Here is a 22,744-nt window from a genome sequence, read left to right on the forward strand (position 1 = left end):
CCCGATTTGTCTATCGCTGTAAGCCAGGCAGTCAGGTCGCTCTTGGTTTGCTGAAATCAGCTGTGTCCTTTATGGAGCTGTCAAAAATCTTGCCCAGGCTCTTGACCGTTTTTTCCTGTCACCGTTGGAATCTGGGTCCCTCCCAGCTTAAAGAGTAACTGGTCAGCCACCCTTCCCTTCTTCAGGACCTGAGATCTGGACTTGGCTGGTTAAAAACTCACCCTTGCCCATGAGATAAGCTTTTCCAGCCCTCTGAGGAGCCATCAGCACCTGGGCACGGATGTTGCCATCACCATCAGGTTGTCCATGAATGTTCTTACGGGGGCTGCCGAGTACCATATCTAGACATGGGACCTCTACATTCCACCTCTGCTGACTTGATAATCATGTTCATGGCCAATGAGAAGAGTGGAGCCACTGTGATTGTACAGCCAGTGATTATGCCCTTCTCCAGCTGATGCCAGGCAGATGTTAATGACCCTGAGGAGACTCTCATCCTGAAGACTCTATAATAGTATATAATGATCAGAAACACCATTCATATAATGATTCTGATATATAGTTTAAGATTACTGCTATTAAGTCAAGGGGAAAAATGGTGCCACAAAACTAATTTGTCTTTTTTTCTCTATTAAAAATAGAAAATAGATCTGATCTTTTTGATTTGTAAGTTGTAAAATCATAAAGCAAAATGTTATGATTTTATGTTTTGATTTTATGTTATGTATTAGGCGTATTTAAAATCATGGTTCTTCTTTTCTTTAAATAAATGATCAGCGGTAATTTGTTCAGGCTGTGTTTACACAGAGCACGGTGTCCGCCTTTGGTTATTTGTTTACCAGATCTGATGAAATAAGGTTGAAATGGCAAGTGAAACAAGCTTATTTGATTAAACCCTGCTAATTTATTGAATATGCCTCAGTTTCAGATTCCATTTTTATTCCTTTTTTTCAATTGCCGTCTACTGTAACGTTTTAGAGGAATGAGTGTTTGATTTTATATTGTGTTTAAAAAGTACTGATTGTTATGTCTGCATGACATAAGTTGCTATGCTTAGTGGAATGATGCCCCTTCCAGCAAGTACTCATCGACCTATCAGAGTGCAGACTCTTTTAAACAATTGACTACACTATTGGAACCACTGGAAAGTGATGTTGATTCTCAGTGAACTGTTGGGAGAAGCTGTTAACTCCTAAAGGAGGTTATTCCATTACCATATGATCACTCTGCTACATTGTGTCCATTACTGGTGAGTTGCATTTAAGCTTTAGCATTATGTTGGCACTTATCTTGTTATAATTGTTCTAATACATAAAGTATGTTAGATACATTGTCATTTTCAGTGTTATGTTGCATTCATTCTTTGCAAGGTTTCTTCAAAGGATCCTTTTAAGGACTAACTGCTATATTCTGATAAATTCAAATGCATGTATGTTGTAGGATACATAGTATTTCTTTGTTCAATTTCTTTTAATAAAAAGTTTTTGCAGTGTTTTTATTTGGGTTTTCCCCCATTGTGTGTCATTGTCACATGCTGTCATACAGAAAGGACACAAACCCGGTTGTGTAAGTGCAACTGTAAAGCTAAACCACTGACCAGGATCTTTAAATGAAACTGTCATGGTATTTTGACTTGTTTTTTCTCCTGAGCAACAGAGCTTTTCATTCACATGCTGCAGCGGTTAACCCTCTTAATAACAATTTGTGGATGGTTTTATCATGAAAGGCAGAACCCTAGGAAGTGTGTCATTTTCAGCTCCAAGAGAATGCGTTGACAAAGTAATAAAGTACAGTGTCCACTGACATCAGCACAAGACATTCTGCTGAAACAATGCTTGTGGTTCCCGCTCCCCAGTTCTCTATACAGCATACCACAAAGCAGCACGAAAAAAACTTGTTTTTGCATTATTATTTTAGTCCGACAGGGGGCAGCGTTTACATCTTATTTCCTTTGGAACCCACAGACATGTCGTCCATGAAAAGTAGGTTTAGTTTAATCTAAAGGCCTCATAATGTGTTTGTTGTTAGGTAACTCTGAGGGCAGTGACTAATGGTGTTATAGCTACTGTCCCTTATAAAGTATGGACAGGTCAGGGATGACCGAATGTTTTGTTGCAATTAAAGAACAAAACGTGTGTCAATTCTTCTGTGTCACAACCACATTATCCACCTTTTATTAGACTGCTGTGTGTACTCAGATAGTTCTGGACAATGTTTATCTGTACGTGTGCAGTAGTTACCAATTTTTTTTAACCATTGATTGTCTGTTTAGGTTTAGTTGAATGTAGCCAGTGCCTATGTATGTATTTTGAACGGAAATAAATAAAGGAAAAACTTCAACTAAAAGTATAAATGCTGCCTTGACAACTAAGGGAAATTATTGCAAGTTAAAGTAGGCCTACTTCAATTACTGAAACTGAAAGAAAAAATGTTACAAGCTAGAAATATATTTTTTTTTAAACGAAAAAAAAAATAGAAACCTACATTTAAATGAAGATTTAAATATAAACTGAAAATATACAAATAAAGGCTAATTCTAAATATTCATATATGCTATAGTATGTAAATAATACTAAAATAACATTGTTCACTGTAGCGTAGTGTGAATTTCAAATAACGGACACCGCTAGCATATTGTTTATATTACACAATATTTATTTATTCTAAAGGACAGGTATGTTATTGTCGCTCAGGGCTGTGAGCGCTGTTTTTCTGTACAGCGGGTAATGAATGATAGGGAGGGACTGAACACTGAGCCTGCTGCTTATTTCACAGTAGCTGAGTCGAGAGGGATTGAGCACTGCTCTGCACACTCCCAACTCTCAATTATTCAGCCTTACCAGATCCTCAACCCAGCGATTACGAGTATTTTTTATCATGCACGGTCACATGCCGGTGCCGAGGGATCATTAATCACCATGAAAGCCACTTTCGTTCATTCACTGAATAGGCCTTTGGCAGTTTATGGTAAGCTCCAGCCTCACCTTTTCAGGTCTTTATTACCACAACAGCCGACAGGTTTAAACCATTTTAAATGTGACATTGTGTTTAATCTTCTGAATTGGCATCTCTGTTTTTGTAGCAGCATTTGTGTCAAATGCATGCCTTGTACATTGGGCAGATGTTTGTTTGGGTGCATGATTTTAATGTGAAATATCAGCAGCTGAGCTGACTCATGTAAAGTGAGTGGCGGAGGGAGTTGATCACAGCCTGGCAACCACCGACAAGCAGCTCTACAGCCGGGCTAATGCGTCGGGCTACCTGTGCTATATAGTCCTATACTCACAAGACAGTCGGTTATTTGACTTGAGGCTCTATCAATGTTATAATTCAATCTAGGCCCACTACATAAACTGTGACGTTAGGGAATAATTTCAGTGTAGTGGATTAGCTTAGCTTGTTGGCTTCTACTGTTCTGTTAGCTGGTCTCATGCTAACAAGCTAACGCCTATAAGTTCCATTTCACTTACAGACGTTAGCATAGAAGTACACTCCTTTTGAATACATATAAAATATGCTCCAGATGTCGTATAATGATTTAAGTAGACAGATGTTCCTCGAGAATGTATTTTACGTAACGCTGGCTATGCAAGGCAAGCTATGTGATAAGATGGGTTAGCCAGCTGAATGAATAAGCAAACCACAAGGTTGTCAAAACCCAACACCGTTAATCGCAACGAAAACAGCTGGGTGGAAATGTAACCCAAATTTTCACAGACAATCAAAGTGCTTATTAGTAAGATATGATAATATTTGGAGTAGAAGAATGGCTTAAATAACCTCCTTTGCTGTTTTACTAATGCTTTAGCTGACAACCTGTAACTTATAGAGTCAAGTAGCCTATTATAACTGGCTGTAAGAACTTGCAAGACTGTTTTATCCTTCTGACAATCTGAAGGGTAGATCAGATTGGAATATACACCTAGGTTCCTTGTATTTCCTCAGGTACTTGTGGAGATTAATCAAAATTCTGTCTATATAGCACCACATAAAAGGGGGTGTAAACCATGCATACATTAGATATACCTGTCTCTTTCATTAGTGTCATACTTTTGGTCAGGTTTTCAACAGACCATAGTTAAAAGAAGATTAGACCCAAAAAAGTCTAACGTCAACCTGCTTATGAAAGTTTGCTGACTAGATAAATAAGTTAATAATCAATGGGTTGACTCAAGACCTACATTTATACATGTGTTCATGCTGAGTAGGCAGAGCCTGTCATCTTGCTGAAAAGATTCCAGGCATCGTTAGGAACATTGGAAAGATGACAGGTATGTGTCATCAAAGCATCATCTTCAGTTGATGAACTTTCTAGTTCTGAAGTCCATTTCTCAGAATCAAACTGGTTTTAGGATGAATGCATCATCATCATCACTTTGTATTGTTAATCTTTGGTTATGGACCTTGGTATACAAGAATGTGGAGAGATAGACTTATAGAGGTAAAATTATTTCAGTTACTGGTTTCTCTGGTAATGTGTGTAACAGTTAAGGTTTAAATATTGGTTTTGAACCAATGTTAGAGATTGTTTTGTCTTTATCAGTTAATATTGTACACTACCAATTAAACATTTGAGATCGGTATGATTTTTGAATCTTTTAAAAAAAATCTCTTATGCTCCCCAAGGCAAGGCTACATTTATTTGATCAAAATAGCCTACAGTAAGACGGTAATATGGTGAAATATTTTGTAAAATTATAAACATCTTTACTGTTAGTTTTTATCAATTAAATGCATCCTTTCCCCTTTTAGCTGTCAACATTATATAATAATGTATAATATCAAAATCAAATTTTTTGTGCATGCTCATTTCCCCTATTGTTCCATCATCTAACGCCCACTTAATCTTTAATATATTTATAACATAAAAATAGTTATTGACTTGTCTGTATCAAATATTGATGTTTCTGTGTCACTTAAGTCACTGTACCTCTTTATCCCTCAGATGTGAGGGTGAGGGTGTAAGGTGGCACCATGGCTGTGATGATACCACCTGTAAAACTAAAATGGTTGGAGCATCTCAACAGCTCCTGGATCGCTGAGGATAGCGAGTCCATCTCCACCCGTGAAGGCGTCGCTCTGCTGTATGGCAAGCTGCTGGCCAATAAGGAGGTGGTTCTTCTCCCTCAGCAGGTGCTATGTTTGAAGGGCCCTCAGCTGCCGGACTTTGAGCGAGAGTGTCTGTCCAGCGATGAACAGGAGCATTATCTTGACGCGCTGCTGGCCAGTCAGCTGGCTCTGGCCAAGACAGTGTGCTCGGACTCGCCCTTCGCCACTGCCCTACGTAAACGCCTGCTGGTCCTGCAGCGGGTTTTTTATGCACTTTCCAACAAATACCATGACAAGGGCAAGGTCAAACAGCAACAGCACTCGACTGAAAATACTCTGGGTTCTGCAGACTTACAAGCAGTTAACGAGAGGCCGCGCTCTAGTACAGACGCCCTCATCGAGATGGGCGTGCGAACTGGTCTTAGCTTGCTGTTCGCTTTGCTCAGGCAAAGCTGGACGCTTCCTCCAGCCGGTCCAGGGATCAACCTCTGCAACGATGTCATCACCACAGCCATTGAAGTGGTGGGCTCTCTTCCACCACTCTCCTTGGCCAATGAGAGCAAGATTCCACCAATGGGTTTGGACTGCCTGGCCCAAGTCACCACGTTTCTGAAAGGGGTGACCATGCGGAACTCCGGGGCTGATGTGGTGGGGAGGAGGCTGGCATGTGAGCTGCTGCTGGGCTTGGCAGCCCAACGAGGATCACTGCGCTACCTGCTGGAATGGGTTGAGATGGCCTTGGCAGCATCAGCCGGTGTCAGCAGCCTGGAGCAGAGCCAGGAGGGGCTGATGGGATATGACTGCTTCATGAACATTTTGATGCAGATGAGACGTTCACTGGTACGTCATCACTAAAACTCTCATACACTAACACCAAACTGTTTTCACAAGTGTTTCTTATAGTCTTGGATATTGTGTAATGACTGGATGTCTGGTGGTGTAGGGTTCATCTGCTGATCGTAGCCAGTGGAGGGAACCAGCACGCACGCCTGATGGACTCTGTTCCCTATATGAAGCTGCGCTCTGTTTGTTTGAGGAGGTAACATACACATTCATATATTTATATATATTTGTAGTATAGACAAGAAGAGGTCATGCCATTTGAGAGGTTTTCTTTTTTCTTTTCTTTTTTACAACACTCATTGAAAAATAATGGTATTTTGATATACCATCTTTTAACCCTGTAAAGCCTGACATATGAAATAATAGTCAGAAAATATAAAAATCACCTATTTCGAAATAGCAGTTTATTGAACCTTTAGGCAAAAAGTTTTTTTTAAAAACTGCATATGTTTTTTTTTTATATGAAGCTGCGCTCTGTTTGTTTGAGGAGGTAACATACACATTCATATATTTATATATATTTGTAGTATAGACAAGAAGAGGTCATGCCATTTGAGAGGTTTTCTTTTTTCTTTTCTTTTTTACAACACTCATTGAAAAATAATGGTATTTTGATATACCATCTTTTAACCCTGTAAAGCCTGACATATGAAATAATAGTCAGAAAATATAAAAATCACCTATTTCGAAATAGCAGTTTATTGAACCTTTAGGCAAAAAGTTTTTTTTTAAAACTGCATATGTTTTTTTTTTAATTGAGTATCATATTTGATACATCAGGCTTTTTAGTCTTTACGGAGAATATGGAGCTCATACTCAAGGAGGAAAAAATACCCAGTTTTATTCTGTAGCCTAAACTGAGCAATTTATACAATACAGTGATGATTGTGAGATGCACAAATAAACATTCCTTAAATGAGATCATCATATTTGATACTCGCATTTGAACATTTTTCTAAAAAATAATGTATGGATGATCAAGTTAACTATATTGTTAATAATATTTCAAGATGAACACTGAAGCAAAGTTAGGTTAGGTTATGTTACTTTTATGTTGATTCTTATTATGTTGATAATTTAGAGGCCTTAGATTTGCGTATAAAATAAGTATATATATATATAGGCTTTATAGGGTTAAGAAAACAAGACTATTTGAATGTTATCACTCTTATTCTGTTGGGAATGTTGGACGTCTTTCATAAGGACTTTACACATTCAGTTTATTTCAAGTTCTCAAGAGTCCAATTGAGCAATTGTTTATGACCTAGAATAGAGTGAAATGGTTGTAATGTTTGGTGATGAAATTCATCAACACAAAAGAGTTTGTTGTTTTCTGTTAATTGTCTCATCCTTATAAGGTAGCAGCTGCTGCCAATGCTCAATGTACTACCATAACAATACATGGAAATGTGGACCAAAATAAATTGTAATAAATTTAGCAATGAAACAATAATATATAAATGGGGAGTTGTGGGATCATTTTAACATAAATGCTTTGAAGCTAAATCTGCCCTTTTTTATATACTATTGATTTTATGACGCCCCCTAAGCCAAACTCATTTTCGGATTGGACTAAACATCACCTTAAGCATCACACGGATTTTTACTTGTTAAATTTTTTTTTTTACTTGTTTTTACTTTACTGGTGAATCAATGAAGAGAGCATGCACAACATGCTACTTGACCTCATAAAGTACTTCACAAACTACCAAAACAAACGAAAACTAAAGTGAATGGCTATTAATAATTACAGAGTCATTTTAGGTTATATTGACATACCAAACGTGGTAATTAAGTAATATAAATCAAATAACAACACTGATAAGAAAAAGAGAAACCACTCACTGCTCTTGGCAGGGCAACTTTAGCAGTAATAGGCCATTTACAACCAAACATTGCCATAATTTTCATTATAGGTCTGCTTCTCTGTCAAAAACATTAATGTATGAATGCATATGTGAATTATTCAGTGCAGACTTTTAAAAGAAATCCACATAAATATTTTCCTTATACCTGTCCATGATATCTTTACTGCTGTGGGTGATTTGCTCTCACATTTTGTCACCCAAAAATCCAGTTTCAAGTGCCATAGTGCATAATTAAAAGAGTTTCTCCTGCTTTAAGCTGCAATCTATAACATGCTGCACAACAAATCTCTCCTGCTGTATCTAAAAATAGAATATTAGGAATTTATCCTAGGAATTTGTCACTCTCGTTTTGTTTCAAATCGGTTTCCCGATGTTATAGGTGTGTCGCATGGCTTCAGACTACTCAAGAACTTGTGCGAGTCCAGACAGCATCCAGGCAGGTGAGGCGGCCATGGTATCTGAGACCTGTGAGGTCTATGTGTGGGGCAGCAACAGCAGCCACCAGCTTGTAGAGGGCACTCAAGAGAAAATCCTCCAGCCCAAGCTAGCTCCCAGCTTCAGTGATGCACAAACGGTAGTAAGCATCTTCATAATAACTATTCATACTGTGTTAGTATCCTCATTTTTACCCACAGTGGATATTTGATGACCACATCTCCTGTCTTTTAGATTGAAGCTGGCCAGTACTGCACATTCGTCATCTCCTCTGATGGTTCGGTCCGAGCGTGTGGAAAGGGCAGCTATGGCCGCCTGGGACTGGGCGACTCAAACAACCAGTCCACTCTTAAAAAGCTGACATTTGAACCTCACCGTGCCATTAAGAAAGTATCATCATCCAAAGGCTCAGACGGCCACACGTTAGCCTTCACCGTTGAGGGGGAGGTGTTCAGCTGGGGTGATGGAGACTATGGCAAACTGGGTCATGGCAACAGCTCTACCCAGAAATACCCCAAACTAATACAGGGCCCTCTACAAGGAAAGGTACTGAATTCATGCAGTTATGCATCACTTGAGCTATTTGGGCACTCTAAATGGACCTGAGTGTTTAAATGATTTATGTTTTCTGTGTGTGTGTGTTTGTTTGTAGGTGGTGGTTTGTGTTTCAGCAGGCTATAGACACAGTGCTGCAGTCAGTGAGGATGGAGAACTCTACACCTGGGGAGAGGGTGATTTTGGCAGATTAGGTATATAAATATTTATTATACATATTAAAAAACAGTTTTCACAGAAACTATTTTCAACATTGATAATAATAAAAAAATGTTTCTTGAGCTGCAAATCAGCATATTAGAATGATCAATAGATCATGTGACACTGAAGACTGGAGTAATGATGCTGGAAATTCAGCTTTACCATGACAGGAATAAATTACATTTGAACGTATCTTATAAATAGAAAAGTTATTTAGAATTGTAACATTATTGTACAATTACTGTTTTTACTGTATTTGGGTCAAATAAATGCAGGGAAATAAATGAAATGTATGTTTGTATGTATCATTGATTACATTTGTCTACACTTAGGTCATGGTGACAGTAACAGTAGGAACATTCCCACGCTAGTTAAAGACATCAGTAATGTAGGTGAGGTGTCCTGTGGAAGCTCCCACACCATTGCGCTGTCTAAAGATGGACGTACAGTCTGGTCCTTTGGAGGCGGAGACAATGGTGAGTTGAGTTAGCCTGTGCCACTTGTTCTGCTGTTGTTCTGCAGCCACTTGTTCTGTTTGAGACAATCTTATTCTTGAATTCTTTTCTTTGTCAACATATAATTATTGTATTCTATGTGAGCTTGCTGGCATTTATCTGCAGGTAAACTGGGTCATGGTGACACCAATCGTGTGTATAAACCCAAGGTGGTAGAGGCGCTCCAGGGAATGTTCTTACGCAAAGTATGTGCTGGCAGCCAGTCATCTCTGGCTCTCACCTCTACTGGTCAGGTATGACACATTACTAAGCCACAAATTAATGGCCAATTTGAATTCATGTTGACTGTATTGACTCTAATGCAGTGAATATTCCTTATAAAAACACCAGTTATTATGTATATGTAATGTGCAGGTGTATGCTTGGGGCTGTGGTGCGTGTCTTGGCTGTGGTTCATCCGAGGCCACAGCTCTAAGGCCAAAGCTGATCGAGGAACTTGCCACAACCAGAGTTGTAGACATCTCCATTGGAGACAGCCACTGCCTTGCTTTATCACATGGTAAGGGATCACTGCAAACCCATTGGATTTAAATGGCCCTATCTGGTATGCTTAAGTGGTTGGTAGTGCAACAACATTCCTAAAGAGAACGAGATGTTTCCGTATAGGGCTGGACAAATAATGTACTTTTTTTTTTCAATCAGGGTTCCCGCGGGGCATTAAAAAGTCTTAAAAGTCTGAAATTATTATTTCTTTATTATTTGTTTTTTTTCTGCTAGGCATTAGATCTTAAATCTGATCGAAAAATATAGGATTTTAGGAGGTGTAAGTCTTTACCCAGGTTGCAGCTTGACTGTTATGTACATCTTTTTTATGTACGTGACCGTGCAGGCTTCACCAGAGATGAGTGGGGGAGCGGGAGTTGCTTGGGAAAAGACAGCGGGCAAATTCGAGGGAAATGGGGAAGCCAAAATGTAACACTCAATGGCTCGAAAATGATCGTTTTCAGAGATGGTTGGCAACAACTACGGACAGCAATGTGGCAAAGTGCAATTTATACCGCAAGACTTTCGGTACTATAGGAAGGTGGTTGAATCTCAAAAGACGACAAACAAAACTCCAAAAAAGGCTTCTTCTCTTACAAGTTTTGCACCATAAAACTGGTTTGATTTAAAATGTGCAGAAACCCTACAATTATGAAAAAGAAAGATAATCAAGATGATGCGATTGTTGCGCCACATTCTGTTTCACAATGATTTGCTTTTTTTGTTTATAAATTATTGTTATAAAACCAGTGCACCCCTACAACCGTGTGCTTTTAGCCCCCTCCCTAAACTCACTCCCCACTAGGCTTGTGGCATGTTTAGTTCAGCTTGAGTCAAGATGTTGGAAAGAGAGCCTTTGTGCAACAACATTTTTGCAACATATTTGATCTAATTTATTTTGGTCTTATTTATTTTCATTTATAATTTTAAATATTGAATAAATGTTTAGTAGTTTTCAGTAGGTTGTGATAGCACACTATCACTATATCCTATTTATTTTGACGTACTTTATATTATTTATTTATTTGATATTTCAATTACAGTAAATTATCAGAGTTTGGTTAGGTTTGTGATCCTCTTCAAATATTCTTTTCACTTTCAGTGTATAGTAAACTCAGTAATCAGTGGCTGGTGGTTAGGTGATGTCGGTTTTGTGAGTCTTCTTTTTTAGGGCTGTACTGGGTTGTGTGAACTGTAGTTCGAGATAGTGGAGGAGGGGGGGAGGGGTCAGATTAGTAGCAGAAGGGTATGTGCTGACTCAGACTCAGATAAGGTGAAGCCTGGGGGCCTCACACATGATGTCACAGACAATTTGACGCTGTGTACTTGAACAGCACATGTGCGGTTCACGTGTATTAGGGAAAATGGTCAGGTAATTTTTTTTTCTGTGCATGTTTTTGATAAAGACAATGAAGTGTATGCCTGGGGGAATAACTCCATGGGTCAGTGCGGTCAAGGGAATTCCACTGGTCCCATCACCAAACCCAAGAAGGTGATTGGTTTAGATGGAGTGGCTATTCAGCAGATCTCTGCTGGCACGTCCCACAGCCTGGCATGGACTGCCCTCCCGAGAGACAGGTTAGCAAACCTGTTGAATTCTTTCATAACCTTCTGTTAAAAAATAAATGCATTTGTTGTACCTTGTATGTGAAGACACAATATATTTCAAATGCATTTGTGCCTTTTATTCTTAGTTTGTTGAAGCCTTTTTGTCGTGTTCTGTTTTTCTTCTTTCTTCTAAGCATAATATCTATGCTAATAATCTTGTGTGTATGTATACAGGCAGGTGGTGGCCTGGCATAGGCCGTACTGTGTGGACCTGGAAGAAAGCACTTTCTCTCACCTCCGCTCGTTTCTGGAACGATACTGTGACGGCATCAACAACGAGATCCCACCGCTGCCTTTCCCATCTTCCAAGTGTGTATTCTGCCACCACCATAGACGAGTGGAGCCAGGCTTTGTTTTTAAGTGCATTAATTTCACTGGAAGATTACTGCTGCTAATGTGATTTTAGTTGAGATTAAGTTTCAATTGATTTTCTAAACCATCCTGAAGGTTATTAAATATTGAGAGTGTGTCTTCTTGCGCAAATTTGTTTTGGGCCAACAGGGAGCATCACAACTTCTTGAAACTATGTCTACGGCTCTTGTCCAACCACTTGGCTCTAGCGCTGGCGGGGGGCGTGGCCACCAGCATCTTGGGACGGCAAGCGAGGCCACTCCGCAATCTGCTTTTCAGACTTATGGATGCATCAGTACCTGATGAAATCCAGGAGGTCTGTGTTTACATGCGTTTTGCCACATATTTGTTGCTGTGGTGGTTTACTGTGGCCTGTGTTTTTCTCTGATCAGTGAAAATAAGTTGCGTTTTGTAGGCTGTCATTGAGACTCTTTCCGTGGGAGCCACAATGCTGCTGCCTCCTCTGAGAGAGAGAATGGAGCTATTGCACTCGCTCCTTCCTCAAGGACCAGACCGCTGGGAGAGCCTCTCAAAAGGACAGGTACATGTGTGTGCCTGTATGAAAATAAAATGCAGTTTAAGTTGCTTAACTTAAATAAGCATCTGTTAGTCATGCTTCTATGAATGTGTGTGCTTTCTCTGTCTCAGAGGATGCAGCTGGACATAATACTCACTAGTCTGCAGGATCACACCCATGTGGCATCTCTGCTGGGGTACAGCTGTCCTCCAGATACCTCTGAGCCTTCCGTTCCACCCTCTGACTCTGTGCCTGGCACTCACTCTGATACACATCCTGACACGCACTTGGCAGAGATCCTCATGAAAACTTTACTCAGGAACCTGGGATTTTACACGGTCAGTCTTTAGCATATATTTTAGCTCTATTTCTCTCACAATTTGCAGATAATAATGGTGACTTTGTTTGACAAACTTTTAGTACACAAAACTTGCTTCATTTTGAGACAGGCATCACTGAAATTAATAATGAAGTTCAGAAAGTGATTGAGATGTTGATTCAGTGACCACTGTCTTGGATTCAGTGAGTTCATCTAGTAAAGGATTCACCAGACTAATTCAAATCAGTAATTATTTTTAGTCTTTTTAATGATTCATTAAATGAACCAACTCGCACTGCAAGTCATTTGTTTCCCTCTTTTTTGCATGCAACCTTCAAAAAACTCAATAGAAAGGCATTATTTTGCAGTACATATACCATATTTGTATACTGATGAACTCATATTTGGAAAAAATATATATTTCTTTTGCTGTGGTTAATGTCAACCCATATTTTTGAGAACGGGGGCATGCAAAAAATTGTAAATCATATTTGATGAAATTCAACTAGTACTCTTGTCAGCCTAGTGCATCCTGACTGGGTAAAAATATAAACACTGTCCTAAGTGAATGTAAACAAGATTCAAGAAGATAAATTGGATGTGTGTCAATATTCTATCTGTGTATTACACTTGCAGTGCAACCTTTTCATATTCACTGATGATCATCTTCTCAACTGTGGACCAACTGCTCTTTCCTACGATTTTCAACAACATCCTGTTTTTGTGTGTGTGTGTGTTTGTTTGTTTGTGTGTGTTTTAACCTCACAGGACCAGGCGTTTGGAGAGCTGGAGAAGAACAGTGATAAGATCTTGCAGGGAACATCTTCATCTGATAGCAGCCAACCAGCTCACCTCCATGAACTGCTCTGCTCTTTACAGAAGCAACTACTGGCCTATTGCCATATCAACTGTGTTACAGAGGTACTTACACAACTGAATGCATATCATGAACAAACAAAAATTAGAGGGAGAGATATTAGAATCTCAAAAGGGCCTTGTATTTTTTTGGTCAGAGTAGTCTGATTTCCTTCAGTATGTGAATCATCTATGTTTTTTCAGGGCTCCAGTAGTGTTGCGCTCCTCCATAAACATCTGCAGTTATTATTGCCTCACGCCACAGATATCTATAATCGCTCTGCAACTCTTCTGAGAGAAAGCTCTGGAAACGGCAGTGTTCGTGAGAAGCTACGAGGTATATCAATATACACACGTTTTTGCTAAACTCATTCATAACTATATGTAAATGGACCTGCTAATTTTGCCTATGTTTGTATTTGGTAGATGTGATCTACATGTCTGCAGCGGGCAGTATGCTGTGTCAGATTGTGACATCCTTGCTGTTGTTGCCTGTTTGGGTGGCACGGCCACTGCTCAGCTACCTCTTAGACCTGCTTCCCCCGCTGGACCGTCTCAACAGACTCCTGCCTGCTGCCACACTTCTTGAGGAACAGGAGCTGCAGTGGCCACTACATGGTCAGACTGTCACATCGTCACGTCTTGTTGGCAAGAATCAATGTGTGCATCAGTTCAAAGTGATAGCTGGTTGTAGGTTTAAATCCCACATGGGTCGATTCATCAACTGTCTATCACTAATCTCCACTTGTCCAAAAAACTTTAAAGATTTTAATGGATAGATTAAAATACCTGTAGATATTAAATGTATGTATATGTACAGATATGATACATAGATAATTTTGTTTAAATTATGCTGTACGTCATGTTAGTATTTTAATGAACTATTTTTAATTATAGCATGCATTGTTATTTGTTACTATACATACATCGATAGAATAGCTAGATAGATGGTTAAATTATTAATATATATGTATGGATGTACATTTCAATAATTTTAAACAGTCTTGTGTGCCCCCTGGGAGTTTGCTGAGGCCCCCTGGTAGGCCCTGGCCCCGTTTTTGAGAACCACTTATCACTCAAGAGCTGCTCATCTCTCATTTGTGTTGAACTTCTTTAGCTTTAAATCTGTGGTATTGTTTTGAATTAGGACTATTTGTCTTTCACTCACAAATCTTATATTGAGAAAATGTTTCCTTTCCTTTTTTCCCTGTAGGCACTCCAGATCTAGTTGATCCGTTGTGCGTGTCAGGACCGGCGCAGTGCTGGGTGTGGTTGGTGGATCTGGAGCGTACCGTTGCGCTGCTGGTGGGACGTTGTCTTGGAGGAATGCTTCAGGGAGCCCCACCCTCGCCAGAGGAACAGCACACTACCCACTGGCTCAAAACACCACTTTTTAGTAACGGCTTAGAGACTGAAATACCCCAGCTTGGTATGCACAATCACACATACGTGCGCACACACACATTGAATTACCTTTTATCATCAAATGTCCTGTTTTATTTTGAAATTTGTCTTATTATGGAAGTTTATAAAGGTTGTGAATGCCATTTCATGTTGATGTGGAACGTGTGTATATGTTTTTAAGATGCGTGTATCAGCTCTCTGCTGGAGGTGGCTCTGTGTGGAAATGAGGAACAAAGACCGTTTGACTGTCAGTTGCATGCTGACATGAGTATGCTGGTCGATTTGGCCCTTGGATCAACTAAAGAGCCCACATACAGCCTGTGGACAAACATGCAGGACTATGCCATCAGCAAGGGTAGGACACAAACACAGAACATATATTGAGGATTATGGAAAGATTACTACAAATGATTCACTGATGATTACCCTTACTTGCGTAAGTGCTTGCATAGAAGTCACACATTAACCTATGCACACCTTGTAATGGCTTCTATTTCTGTGGTGTTGGGTAGACCCACCCACAGTAAAATCTCATTGGTCCAAAATCTCACTACACTTGCATCTGATTTGAACTTTGTGATCTAAATGTAGAATTGAAGTAATATTTGAGTGTACATTGCTGTTATGAGGTGCAGTATTTTCACACACTTACTACCTAGAGGTTACAGTACAATAAAAAAAAGCAATTGACACTTTTATCCACTGTTATGTTACAGCCAGTCATAAACCAGACCTTTATGGCTTCTTAACTATGAAGTTATTGGATAATATATAAAGTTATTGGTTAAAAACAATCCTGATTTTTGGCATTAGCATTATCAGCTTGCATTTGTGAAAGCGAACATCTTTGATGTCGTTACATGTTCCTTTAGGGTTTTTTTTGTGTGCGTTTATGTAGATTGGGACAGTTCGTCACTGCCGAATGAGGCTCTGTTAGACACAGTGTCCCGCTTTGTACTTGCTGTCCTGCTGAAACACACTGGGCTGCTGGGACAGGCATGTGGAGAGGGGAGGTATGACATCATATCCTACATAACTATGGAGAATGCTACACTGTGGACACTTCTAAAGCATTTCTCTCTCGTTTTCCGTCTTCCTGCAGATATCAGCCATGTAAACTTTTGGCAGAGGTGTATCGCAGTGTGTATAAGGTGCGGAATCGCCTCTTGGCTTGCAAGAACATGGAGCTCATCCAGACCCGCTCATCATCACGAGAACGCAGAGTATGTTTTTGTTACAAATTATATTATCAGCATAACAGTTTGATTAAAAACTTTTTTAGCATCTGCCGTGTACCCCTTTTGCTTTAATGACGACAAGCATGCGAACTGGAACAGACTTTGTTTTAAAAGGATATTTACTCAGCTTAACCACAATCATGTTGTTCTACACCCCCAAAAAAATTCTTTTTTTTTCTGTGAACACAAAAGTAGATAAGAAGTGCACTGAAGGAAAAGCAGTCTTAATGACTCTTTTTAAACACTTTTAAACAAAAAACAGTTATGAAAACAAAAATAAAAGAATAATGAAAAAAAAAAAAATATATATATATATATATATTCTGTTTCTGTTTAGCAGACTTTTGTATCCCACTATATGTAAAGCCATTTCTCCTCTTGTGTGCAGATCTCTGATAACGTGGACTCAGTGGAGATGGACCCTCAGGAACACTCCTTCACCCGAACTATAGATGAGGAGGCTGAACTGGAGGAGAGAGACCGAGAGAGGGAAAGGGAGGAAGGACACCAGGAGCAGGAAGATGAGGAGGAGGAAAGAGAGCATGAAGTCATGACCGCAGGAAGTGAGTTTAGACACATTTGAAGGGCGTGTGTGTGTGCTGCTGATGTTGGCTGATGCTTTGTGTGGCATGGTGAAAGTTGTCACACATTCACAATTTCACACACTTTGTGTACTTTTACATTTTCCTGTCTGACAACTTCGTTATTACACCTAAAAATAAATGTTCTGTAATTGTTTATTTACCCTCTTATCAGTCCTGAACCATATGCCGCTATTTTAAGTGGAATAAACAGACAATTTTTTACACAACTATCGACTGATAGGAACAGACCAAAATTTAAGTTATTATTCAAAAATTAACAGCATACAGGTTTTGATTGACATGAGGGTGAATAAATAATGACATTTAAATGTATTACTCTAAAGATATATTTAGTAATTAGATTGACAGTGTAAATTGCACTGTATTATAATAAACCACACAATATACACTATCATTCAAAAGTTTAGGGTTGCTATATTTTTTTTGAAAAAAGTCTCTTATGCTCACCAAGGCTGCATTTATTTGATCAAAAATACAGTGAAAACGGCAATATTGTGAAATATTATTAAATATGTGAAAATAATTGTTTTCTATTTGAATATATTTAAAATGTAATGTATTCCTGTGATGGCAAAGCTGAATTTTAAGCATCATTACTCCAGTCTTGATGATTTGGTGCTAATGATGATACATTTTGAAAATAGTTGTGCAAAAAAACATGTTATTTAAAATAGATTTTTTTGTTTGCAACAATGTAAAAGTCTTTACTTTCACTTTAGATCAATTTTAATGCATCCTTATTGATTTCTTTGAAAAAAAATTATCTTTCCCTTACACTTTTGAGCAGTAATGTATACTAATAAACCCCCCAAAATTGTCATCCATGGTTGTTTGTTACACATTTGTTACACATGACATTGTGTAATATCCAACCATAGGCCCTTTTTAACAGCCTCATGCTTCTTGGCTGCTTCCCTAACCCGGCTGCTCTGTGTCTTATGTCTTGGCGGACACAGAAATCTTTCAATGTTTCCTATCAGCACGGGAGGCAGCCCGAGGAAGGGACCGAGATCGAACCGGAAGCATGAGCGTCCAGGAAGAGCCGGCTCAGCCCTGTCCCGAGCGCAGAAGCAGCACAACTGCTCAGGAAGCACAGGATCTTTACACCACCGCATGCAATGCCGTCATCCACCGCTGTGCAATGCTCCTGCTGGCCGTCAGCACGCCGGTCGCTCAACTCAGCAATCAGCAACCCCTGACAGGTGGGGTCAACCAGGACGGAGGCGGGTTCATGCCGAGGTGAGTGACGTCATCGTTATAAAGTACAGGTACAAGTACAGGTTAAACAAGCATAAGCGTGCCTTAACTTTCATAGGTAACCCTTATCCTTGGAGTCTGAAGGTCTCACTGAACTTGTTTACCTCTCCAGCGCTCTCGTGCGGTCCAGGAATGCCTGACCTACTTTTTAAGATTTCATATTATCCAGTTGCAAGAGACCTACTTTTGAAGCACCTTTATAAGCTGACCCAATTGCAATTAGCTTAAAAGCAGCAGTTACCTATCATTTCAATAATCGAAAAACATTGTTCATTAGTGCTATTAATATGAAATTGAGGTCACATTTTTATTGACATGATTGTGTTCTGCCCACTCACAGGAAATGTAACATTTATTTCCCATTTTTATTTTGTGTTTAGGAGTGAGAGCTTATCAGCAGAGAGTCGGTCTATCCAGAGCAGTCCCAGCTATAGACTCACAAAATCCAGGAGTGAGTCAGATCTCTCCCAGCCAGAGTCTGATGAGGAGGGATACTCACTGGTGAGATCTGTGACACATGCACACTGCCTTATTTGCTTTTCTTGCTTTTAATTTGCAGTTATGTAACCTGTCGGTGTGACCATTTTCAGAATGCAAGGAGGAATGTGGATCTGGATTTAGCTTTCACTCCTAAAAAAAGAGGTAACAGCCCCTCCCCCAACACTTTGACCCTCCAGTAGTGGGACACACTGTATTGGTGTCTGTATATTTGTGCTAAAGTCTATCTGTGTACACATGTAATGTGGCTCTGACAGCTCTGTGTCAGTCTGTTTTCTTCTACTTGGCTAAATGAGTCCATACATTTAAAGCATCTTCATGTTCTTCCAAAATTCAAAACATGCCACACAAATTTCTTCTATAAAATAGTAATTAAACATAATACTCATAATTCATGTTCAGACCTGCTGTCTGTGGTTGCAGAAAAGCACAGTTTATGGTAAAATTCAATTACCTGTCTTTCCTGTCCACTCGTTTTGCACATACCCTTCCTGCCAAAATTATATTATATAGATTAAAGGATGCCATTTAAGCTGCTTGTGCATTATATATTTTTTTTCTGTATGTTAACAGTCATAGCTAAATAAATGAGACATTAATTGGCATTTTTTTATTATACAGTAAACCGCACCTGGGACACATCTTTTTGGTCGACTGTTGCCTCTATGCCTGGGAATTTTATGATGCTATTGGCTACTAATAAATGGCTTAATAGATCCATTAAGCAGATTTTACCATATAATTCTTTCCCCAGATTTTTTCTTACAATCAGGACTGAAATGTGAAAAAAGGATGATGACTTGTGGAATGTTTTGAGAATTTGAAACTCAATGTTTTCTGTTGAAAGTATCATTTATTTAATCATTTGAATTTAACTATATTTATAAACTATTATTTAAATATAGATTATACATATTTAAATTAGTATATATAAATTCAATTTAAATATACATGTATTTAAATTATTCTTATTTGCCCATTATTATAAATTTGTTCAACAGATTTTGTGTTGTGTTTTCAAGGTTTTCTCTACAGTTCTCCAGACTCTTCTGCTGATTGGTTTGGGGGAGGCTCGGCCCGTGAGTGTTTGTACAGCTCTCCGCAGTCCTACGAGGAGTCAGACATCGATCTGAGCCAATCACTCAGGCTCCATGCACTCATCGAGAACATTGTGAACTTCATCAGTGGAGATGTTGGGAATGCTCCTGCGTTTAAGGAACCAGAAGAGAGTGTGTCCACCAGCCCACAGGCCATTATTATTGCCATGGAGCAGCAGCAGAGCCGAGCAGAGGTACGTGCATTCAGCATTTTTATTTGTCTTTGTCACTACAGATGCCTTCCACCTACACATCTTATGCTTTTATGTTTATTTTTTATTTCTATAGTTGCGTCTCGAGGCCCTTCATCAGATTGTGGTTTTGATTTCTGGGATGGAGGAGAAAAGCAGTCAAGCAGGCTCTGGAGGTGGAGCTGGACGCACAAGCCTCAGTTTTCACTCTGCCTCTCTGCTAACATCTGTCAGACTGCAGTTCCTGTCGGGATGTTTCGGCCTGGGTGCAGTGTGTAATGGGGGGCCAAAGGGGGAGAATGTCCAACTACATCATTACCAGGTAACTGTGACATGGATCTAAACTTTGACTTGTTTCAGATTTACAGGTACTGGTAAAATATTTTTTTAAGGTATGGCATACCGTTCAAAATGTATTTATGGCCATCAGTGAATAACAAGCAACGGATTCTAAACATAGTTGAGCTTCTTTGTAGGTCATGCTGGCTTAATATAAGCTAATTTAGACTGGGGTATGCAAGCATAAGGCCTTATTGAGAAAAAAAGAGATGATCAGAATGGATGTGAGCAGTTCGGTCTTCTTGCTTTAACACATTTTGTCCTATAAACTGGGTATGGAAGAACTGAAATGACTTCTCATAACATGCTAAAAAAGGTATGTTATCATTTATGCTATTATCTGCATGTTCTTTGTCTTTCCTTGTAGGATGGAGTCAGAGCAGCCAAGAAATGTTTACAGATGGACATTCAGACAGCTGTGCATAAGATATATCAGCAGCTGTCAGTCACATTAGAGAGAGCCCTGCAAGCTAACAAGCACCACATAGGTAATGTATACACTAGTGATTGTATGTGGCATATTTTATTAAATTGAACATATATTCACAATGCTGTGTGTGTTTCCAGAGGCCCAGCAGAGGCTTCTTTTGGTGACAGTCTTCGCTTTAAGCGTGCGATACCAGCCTGTCGATGTATCATTAGCTATCTCCAGTGGCCTTTTGGACGTTCTCTCACAGCTTTGTGGAACGGAAACCCTGCTTGGACAGACACTGCAACTCCTGCACAAGCCGGCAGGCTCTCAGCTCAGCACTGCCCTCAAAGTGGCCAGCACCAGATTGCTACAGATACTAGCCATCAGCACCGGGTACAAAACAGTTCACTCACAGACTGTTAACACCTGGTTTTTCATAGTCAATCTGAACCTTTAATGCTGTATGATTTAAATGATGATGCTAGTGCCTGAATTTTCTTTAGAGAACTTCAGACCTGGCATGTAAACAAAGTGCCAAAATTCTAAATGTTGCTTTCCCCTATCTTTCCATCAGGACATATGCAGACAGGTTGAGCCCTAAAGTGGTCCAGTCCCTGTTGGATCTTTTGTGTAGTCAGCTGAAGACTCTGCTGGCTCAGGCTGCTGGAAGCACACTCAGTGCAAGTACAGAACTGCAGGAGAAGACTGACGACTGTGCAGATGCTCAGAAAAAAGATTTTCGAGGTAGGACACTAAAGAGCTCAAAACGGCCACATGCTCACTAAGTCAATTGATTTTGTGGTTTTATATATTGCTTTTATTTTGGTGTAGCATTGTTACGCAAGACACACACCGCAGAGCTGCACCTCGGAGACTTCTTGGTGTTTCTACGGCGCGTCGTCTCTTCCAAAGCGATCCAGTCCAAGATGGCATCTCCTAAATGGACTGAAGTCCTTCTCAACATTGCTGCTCAGAAATGCTGTTCAGGTAATACAGCATCATCTTCGTCTTCGATCATCATCAACATCATCTTGCTTGTGTGCTAGTTGTTAGATTAGTTGAATGTGTGTGTTTTTCAGGCATTCCATTGGTTGGTAATTTGAGGACACGGCTGTTAGCCCTTCATGTTCTGGAAGCTGTACTTCCTGCCTGTGAGAGCAGTGTGGAGGACCATCAGATGACCCAGGTCTGACTCCACACACCTGTATTGTGCTTTTTTTAATTGAATATGTGTTTGCAGAGCTAAATTAATTTGACAGTTTGTGTGATAAATTGATAATTTGTGTGGTAGGTGGTGGAGAGGTTGTTCTCGCTGCTCTCGGACTGTATGTGGGAGGCACCTGTTGCTCAAGCAAAACATGCCATCCAGCTAAAAGAAAGAGAGCAGGAACTCAAACTACAGGTAAGGGAGATACAGTCAGTCAAGTGTTTTTGTCAAGGTTTTGCTGCTTCAAAATTTGCTCATACTCAACTTCACATTTCTGAGATGCCATTCAATTTCCTTTCTGGTTGTTTTAGGGTGAGACAGAGGAGGAAGAAGAAAATTTGCCTATCCAGGAAGTGACCTTTGACCCTGAGAAGGCTCAGTGCTGTGTGGTGGAAAGCGGACAGGGACTGACACATGGCAGTGGGGGCAAAGGTTATGGCCTGGCCTCCACTGGCATTTCCTCTGGCTGTTACCAGTGGAAGGTTCTACACACTTTCTTTTACAGTACTGTTCGAAAGTTTGGGGTTAAGATTTTTTTTTACTATATCTTTATTTTAAAAATATGAAAGATAACAAGAAAATCTCCAAATCTGTAAGATTTTTAAATAACTGTTTTCTATTTTTGTGTATTTTAAATGGTAATTTATTCCTGTGATGGAAAGCTGAATTTTCAGCATCATTGCTGTCATATGATCCTTCAAAAATAATTCTAATATGCTCATTTGGTGCTCAAGAAAAAGTTTATTATTATCATCACAGTTGACAATTGTGCTGCTTAATATTTTTGTGGAAATGGTGATACTTTTTTTCAGGATTGTTTAATGATTAGAAAGTTCAAAAGAGCAGCATTTATTTGAAATAGAAATCGTTTGTAACATTATAAATGTCTTTTACTGT

General features: G+C 39.5%; 1 protein-coding gene across 9 annotated transcripts in view; it reads left to right on the top strand.

The window, feature by feature from the left end:
* Nucleotides 1–2,787: 2,787 nt before the first annotated feature.
* herc1 (HECT and RLD domain containing E3 ubiquitin protein ligase family member 1) overlaps nt 2,788–22,744 on the top strand; it is a 47,286-nt gene continuing 27,329 nt past the window's right edge. For 5 of the 9 annotated variants that reach the window (XM_056267329.1, XM_056267332.1, XM_056267337.1 and 2 more), the window contains exons 1-34: nt 2,788–2,967; nt 4,946–5,889; nt 5,993–6,088; nt 8,140–8,337; nt 8,430–8,741; nt 8,848–8,944; nt 9,284–9,427; nt 9,572–9,699; nt 9,821–9,965; nt 11,356–11,527; nt 11,732–11,866; nt 12,059–12,224; nt 12,324–12,449; nt 12,557–12,763; nt 13,513–13,665; nt 13,804–13,936; nt 14,026–14,217; nt 14,813–15,028; nt 15,185–15,358; nt 15,902–16,016; nt 16,106–16,226; nt 16,630–16,804; nt 17,803–18,085; nt 18,484–18,604; nt 18,694–18,745; nt 19,624–19,892; nt 19,987–20,211; nt 20,596–20,716; nt 20,796–21,033; nt 21,215–21,384; nt 21,472–21,627; nt 21,720–21,826; nt 21,932–22,042; nt 22,159–22,329. In XM_056267329.1, the coding sequence (XP_056123304.1) occupies nt 4,975–5,889; nt 5,993–6,088; nt 8,140–8,337; nt 8,430–8,741; nt 8,848–8,944; nt 9,284–9,427; nt 9,572–9,699; nt 9,821–9,965; nt 11,356–11,527; nt 11,732–11,866; nt 12,059–12,224; nt 12,324–12,449; nt 12,557–12,763; nt 13,513–13,665; nt 13,804–13,936; nt 14,026–14,217; nt 14,813–15,028; nt 15,185–15,358; nt 15,902–16,016; nt 16,106–16,226; nt 16,630–16,804; nt 17,803–18,085; nt 18,484–18,604; nt 18,694–18,745; nt 19,624–19,892; nt 19,987–20,211; nt 20,596–20,716; nt 20,796–21,033; nt 21,215–21,384; nt 21,472–21,627; nt 21,720–21,826; nt 21,932–22,042; nt 22,159–22,329 (6,144 nt within the window). In that variant the 5' untranslated portion in view covers nt 2,788–2,967; nt 4,946–4,974. The remainder of the gene's footprint in view (nt 2,968–4,945; nt 5,890–5,992; nt 6,089–8,139; nt 8,338–8,429; nt 8,742–8,847; nt 8,945–9,283; nt 9,428–9,571; nt 9,700–9,820; nt 9,966–11,355; nt 11,528–11,731; nt 11,867–12,058; nt 12,225–12,323; nt 12,450–12,556; nt 12,764–13,512; nt 13,666–13,803; nt 13,937–14,025; nt 14,218–14,812; nt 15,029–15,184; nt 15,359–15,901; nt 16,017–16,105; nt 16,227–16,629; nt 16,805–17,802; nt 18,086–18,483; nt 18,605–18,693; nt 18,746–19,623; nt 19,893–19,986; nt 20,212–20,595; nt 20,717–20,795; nt 21,034–21,214; nt 21,385–21,471; nt 21,628–21,719; nt 21,827–21,931; nt 22,043–22,158; nt 22,330–22,744) is intronic. The other 4 variants (XM_056267330.1, XM_056267333.1, XM_056267338.1 and 1 more) reach the window with 2 other exon arrangements.

The sequence above is a fragment of the Rhinichthys klamathensis genome, unplaced genomic scaffold, assembly GCF_029890125.1.
Source record: "Rhinichthys klamathensis goyatoka isolate OS25496 unplaced genomic scaffold, OSU_Roscu_1.1 h1tg000258l_1, whole genome shotgun sequence".
NCBI lineage: Eukaryota > Metazoa > Chordata > Actinopteri > Cypriniformes > Leuciscidae > Rhinichthys > Rhinichthys klamathensis.